This window comes from Urocitellus parryii, chromosome 1 (genome assembly GCF_045843805.1).
Source record: "Urocitellus parryii isolate mUroPar1 chromosome 1, mUroPar1.hap1, whole genome shotgun sequence".
In the NCBI taxonomy this organism is placed as follows: Eukaryota; Metazoa; Chordata; class Mammalia; order Rodentia; family Sciuridae; genus Urocitellus; species Urocitellus parryii.
In genome coordinates, this window is record NC_135531.1 from 159,230,374 (window position 1) to 159,236,373 (window position 6,000).

The 6,000-nt window shown below is 57.8% G+C and overlaps 1 protein-coding gene across 1 annotated transcript in view; it reads right to left on the reverse strand.

Moving 5' to 3' along the window:
• The window catches only part of Sh3pxd2b (SH3 and PX domains 2B), a 73,659-nt gene extending 69,087 nt beyond the window's left edge, over positions 1–4,572 (reverse strand). The window contains exon 1 of the mRNA XM_026401339.2: positions 4,498–4,572. Coding sequence (XP_026257124.2) covers positions 4,498–4,572 — 75 coding nt within the window. The remainder of the gene's footprint in view (positions 1–4,497) is intronic.
• Between the last annotated feature and the right edge of the window lie 1,428 nt (positions 4,573–6,000).

A 6,000-nucleotide genomic window follows, 5' to 3' on the forward strand; every position in this document is an offset into this window, starting at 1 on the left:
AGAATCCTGATATATAAATAGATCCTTCAAAACTAGAGAAGAAAGTAACAAACCACACTGGCAAAGGGGAGAAGGGTGACATGGGGCAATTCACAGAAGAGGACTGACATGACTGATGCAGGTGTGAGGACGGAGCAGACTGTGTGACCTGAGACATCTGATGGCTCAGGGTGAAGCAGACACGGTCACACATAGAGCCCAGGCCCCAGCAGGTCCCTGAACAGGCTCGAGGAAGCCCCAGGCTGGCTGCTAGGGCACAGGGGCAGAGGAGGGGACAGCTCTGGAGCCTCGTTTTCCAGCGGCAGCCGAGGACAGCGAGGCCAACACAGCTCTCAAAGCCAGCTGCTCTCTCATGGTTTGAAACTTTCGGGACAATCTGAGGTGGCGGCAGGTCGGAGGCAAAGACACTGTCGCAAGCTGGGCGGAGGGGCTCCTGCAGGGGCAAGAGGCACCTGGGGAGGCTGGTGATGGGAATGTCCAGATTGTGGTGATGGCTACTGAGCTCTAGAAACCCACGAAAAAGATCAGTGAGTTCTTCTTGTGGCAGATAAATGAGACCTCAATAAAGCTGTTAAGAAAGATCCTGTCTGTTGGTCTCTACCTGTGTATATTTTGGGGTACTGAGGATTGAACCCAGGAGCGTTTAACCACTGAGCCCCAGCCCCAGCCCTTTATATTTCTTATTTTCATCCAGGGCCTTGCTGAACTGCTTAGGGCCTCACTAAGTTGCTGACACTGGCCTTGAACTTGCAATCCTCTGGCCTCAGCCTCCTGAGTAGCTGGGATTACAGATGTGCACCACCATGTCCAGTTTAATGATTTATTTATTAAAAAGTAAAACGGATCTGCAGCGTACATGGGAAACGTCGCGCTCTGGCCAAGAGGAGGAGTGAAGGCTATTGACCTGTGTTGACTTTGGTCTCTGTTCTATGTATTTGAAGCACTGGATTCATATAATAAAACACACCCAGTTTAAAGGGCCATGGTGACCACCGAGCACAGAGGCAGCTTCATCGGTGCCTGGCCACAGCAGTGGGTACACTTCAGCTGATAGCTGAAGGAGGATGACCCGTCCTGCTCCCTGTGACCTGAAGGCTCCCGTGCAGAGCAGGCAGCCTCTCCTGGCCCCGCAGACCAGACTCCGCTGAACCAAATGCCCCCAGGTACCTGCCAGTGCCGGAGACCGGTAACCCAGACAACCCAGTCCCACAGTCCTCCTCCTCCCTGAGCTGGAAGGGCACAATCGGGGTCTCCAGAGGATGCCACACTCAGATGCCCCCTTCCCATTCATTCTCAGACCCTGGGGCTCTGGGGCAGGCAGGGCAGGTGTGGGCAGAGAAGCAGCAGGCCACAGCTCCAGGGGAGCCCTCCTCAAACAAAACTGTCGTCAATTCAGCCTCACTGCTGGGGTCTCAGAGGCCCCCCGGGAGTGTCAACCCCTGCATTTCCCACACCTGGCCTGTAGCCCTGGGCACACTGAGGCAGCCTCTGCCCACAGGTGCAGCAGGCCAGGCTGGGGCTGGAGAGGATGCCATCCTGACACGGGGAAGATGCCACTTGGGGCAGAACAGGTGGCTAGCCCTTGTGGCCAGACCTGAGCTCCAGGCATGCTCTCTAATGACATCTGCAGCACCACGACCTGCCCTCCCAGGTGACTGCTGATGAGCAGATGGTGGCTGAGGTAGCTGCAAATGGGGGGACAGGAAGGGGGACCGGGGGTGTGGCGACTGGACACTCTGAAACTGCTCTGCATATTCTGTTGACAGACGCTCCTTACTGAGGTTTGGAGGTAGAGTGTCCCCCAGGGGTTCCTGTGGTGGAAATTCATACCAGCGTGACCGCATGGGGCGGGTGGAAGTTTGAAGAAGTGGGGCCTGGTGAGTGGAGGTAAGGTCAGGGCTGCGGCTAAACACCCTTCATGCCAGGGACAGCCCCACAACAAAAAATGACCTGGACCAAAGGTCAGCAGTGCTAAGGTCGAGAAACTTGGTCCCAGAGGAAACCAGCAGTATTCACAATCTGCAGATCATGAAAGCCAGGGCTCAGAGAGGCAAACTGACCATGCAAAGTCACACAGCAGGAAGTGGTGGAGACCAGGACTGCCCAGCCCCCAGCTCACGCTGGGGAACACTAAATGGGAGCCCAAGTCCAAGCCTTCTAATAGCTGTTCCCTCACCGGCTCCTTCCAGGGTGGGGATGGGGGCAGGCTTCAGGAACCGGGGTGGTGGTGCTCCAGTCCCTCCAGGTCTGAACCCCTTGCTCTCATGGCAACAAACTCTCTATCCCTGCAGATGCCTCAGCTTCAGCTCAGCCACGTCGCCCCCACACGCTGGCCAGAAGGGAGCTGGCCCCTTGAATCACACCAGTGACTAAAACCACATGCAGAGAAACAAGTCCCTGGTGGACTCCCCTCCCCCGTGTGACTTCGGCATGCTCCCAAGCACAGTGACGTGGCCACCATGCGGCAGGCAGGCTGCAGGGAGCTAAGGAACTCCATTCCTGCCAGTCACAGGGTGGCTACCCTGGAAGAGGGCACCATCGTCCCCATCTTATGGATGAGGAAACCGAGGCGCAGAGCACACACAGCAAGCTGGGAGACCAAGATCTGAGCCAATAAACGTGGGAACACAGACTCGCTGCAAGGGACCCCTAAAGAGTGGCTGAGAGCTTAGCAAGATGCCCCCAAACCTGCAAACCCTTCAAAAAAAAGTGTAGCAAGAAGGCATCTGCTGGAGCAGAGAATGAAGGACTTCTGGCTGATCACAAATGACATGGCCGATTTCCCAGTTTTCAAGTGGACTTTGCCCAGGGAAAGTGTGGGGATTTGGGATCTGGGAGGCTGTGTGATCTGATAGGACAGCAATTTGGGAGCCCAACAGACCTGGATCGACATATTTGCTCTGCTCCTGACTGTGACCTCAGGCACAGAACCTCAACTTTGTGAACCTTGGTTTCCTCATCTGTCAAGGGGGCATGAGAACTGTCTCTTGATGCATGTGAAAGGAGAGGACAGGAGGGAGGATGATGACGCCCAGTCCTCAGTGGCTGTATCTATTCCCTTCGACTAGCTCACAGATCTGGGGGGGAGGCAGCATGGAGAATTCCAGACTTCTTCTGTTGCCATGTTGGTGAAAACTATCTTCATACCAAAAAGGCAACTCAGTTAACACACTCAACAGGCTCCAACAAGAAACCAAGATTTGGCAGCACTTGAAGCAGTTAAAAAAAAAAAAAAAAAAAGGTTGGTGTGGGGGGGAGACAATTTAGCTCAGCTTGGATCGAGGGAAACTTCACTCTATTTAAAGATGCCACAGGTCCAGGAAATAGCTTCCCACCGCCCAGCTGAGGGCTGAATAGCTGGCTGCCCAGCCAATAACAATACAGACCCGCACAGCACGCCCTTTCTTGTAGACTGCACAGTGGATTCCCCACTATCTCCAGAATTTTATAGGCTATTCATGGAAGGCATGTAGCTCTGCTTTGTAAGGATGAGTCTCTTTAAAAAATAGATGCAAAGAGGGCTTCCAGGGAGGCCCAAGAGCCAAATTTAGACAGCCAACGCCCTTTTCTAGTCATTGTTCTCCACTTCTTTGTTAGGATTCTTTCCCTCCCTCTTGCTTTTTTTCCCCTTCCTGGTTAACTTCTCTGCTGCCCACTTTTCACCCCCTGAGACACCACAGCCCCTTCCTCCTGGAGGGAGGCCTTCCCCAAGACCTCCTCTCCACCTATCATCTCTCCACCCAGAAGCTCAGAGGTGGTCTCAGGGCTACCTGGACCCAGGCATGGCCTCTTTCCACCTGCAGGTCACCAGGAGCCCCAAGCTCACCTTCCAGAAGGAGGGAAGGCCTGAACACAGCTCTGATTTGGAACCTGCAGCCTCAGAGCCTCACCCTTCCCATCTGCAAAAGGACACTACTGGCCCATTTTCTCTAGTCCTCGCCAGCTCCAAACAGGACTCTCATTTCACAGAGAGAGATTCCCAGAGAAAACTTTCCTACAGTTTTACACGGAAGTTATGGGGGGGGGGTGACTCCAATGATCCATTCCCAGAGATCTAGCTCGCTCAGGCTGGCTGTCCCAAAAGGACGGGCCAAACCTGGCCATGCTCAGAGGGGCTACCTGTTGGCTGGGCACTGCGGGTCAGGTACCTCTGGACAATGAGGGGCGACCCGCGAGCAGGCGCTTCTGTCTCTCTTCCTTTTCCTCTCTGTCCCCTACACCGGCTGGGGCCGGACTTTTTCACGGATGGGCAGCACCAGAGCTGCAGGGCTGGGGGAGACGGAAAGGGGAAGGGGAGCGGCAGAGGGGAGCAGGGGACCAGGCGGGAGGAAGGGAGGAGGAGGGGACGGGGCCAGCAGGCGAGGGGGAGGGGAGCGGGGTCGGGCTGGCGGCGCGGGACCAGGCACGAGGCGGGCGGGCGGGCGTCCCCGGGCCGGGGCTCTCGCTGGCCCTGGGCGCCAGGGGCTCGAGGGGGCGTGGGGGCCGCGCCGCACTCACATAATGCTTGTTGGGCACCCGCCGCTTCTGCACGTCCAGCACTTTCACCTCCACGATGCTGCGCCGCGGCGGCATGGCCGCTGCTCCGCGGGGCCGGGGCGGGCTGAGGGACCGGAGCCGGGAGCCGGGAGCGGGGACGAGCGCGATCCGGAGCCCGCGCCGAGCACGAGCCGCCGCCGCCCTTCGTTCCGCGCGCTCTCCAGCCGCCCGCAGTCCAGGCCCCGCCCCCGGAAGGCCCCGCCCCTAGAGAGGCCCCGCCCCGGGACCGCCCCTTAAAGGTCCCCGCGCGTCCGGCCCCAGTCCGGCCCCCGCCCGGCCCCCGCCCGGCCTTTGTCCCGGCGCGCGGCACTCGCGCCCCGGGCGGTGGGGACTGGCCCCCGCCGTCCGTTTTTTGAGTGCCCCGGGACTCGTTCCCGCACTCGCTCGCTCCGGCCCAGTGCTGGGCCGGCTCGGAGAACCTGACTCCCGGGTTCCATCCCCGCGCCGGCTCTTTGCCTCCTGGGCTGGGTTTCCTCATCCGTAAAATGGGCCCAGCATTGCGTTTACCAGTCGGGCTTTTCTCGAACTCGAATGCACGCGAGCGAGCCATGGGAAAGGATCCAGCCATCGAATGAATGTTGGTCACTGTGAGCCCCCTCCAAGCCCTGGGGTGGCAGGGAGGAGTTAGAGGCTCCTGACTGGGTCTTCCAGGTCTGGGAGGTGGGGAGAGAGGAAGAGGAAAACGGAAACAAACTCACTACAACATCATCCCAAAGAAAATAGCACAGAAGGGCAGATGGGTGAACTTGAGCCAACCAGGGGATGCTTAACAAGGCACTACGTGTCTCCCCCCCCCCCCCAGTTCTGACTCTGCATCAGGAGCTCTGCACCCAGTGCTTTTCAGAGAATTTTACTCAGCATCCTTAAGACAACTAGTGGGGAGGGGGAGGTAATTGATCCGATTTCTCAGAGGGTGCAACCCACAGCCTGGGAGCTGGCAGGCGAAGCCCAGGGCTGCCCGACTCCAGGCACAACTGCCAGGGTGAGGGATGCTGCTGGTGGGCTGCTCCGTGCTTCTTTTTCTAGTGGCTCCCAACACTGTCTGGGCACTCACGGTTTCCAGAGAAGCTGGCCGAGTGAGTGAATGAGAACACAGTGCATGGGTGGGAAGCTCAGGCCCAGCCACTGCTCTCTGTCAGTAAGTGGAGGCTCTTCAACAAAACAGCATCTCTCCCTTCATGCCTGAAAGAGCCCAAGGCTCCTTCCCTAGCACCTCCAAGATCAGCCATTGAAAAAGGGTGGGGACTAGCCAAGGGGAACGCTTCCTAGCCACCCTGTCAGGCCAAGTGCAGAGTGGTGGTGATTCACTTGGATTCATCACCACCCCCTGACCCCCACTCATTTGCTCCTGGGACTTCCCTGTCAGCCTTTGCCACACTGCTCTGGCTGCAGTGGCCTGAATGCGCCTTACCACGCTCCCTGTCCTCTGGCTTCCTGTTGGACTTGGCTACTGGGAGGCCCTGG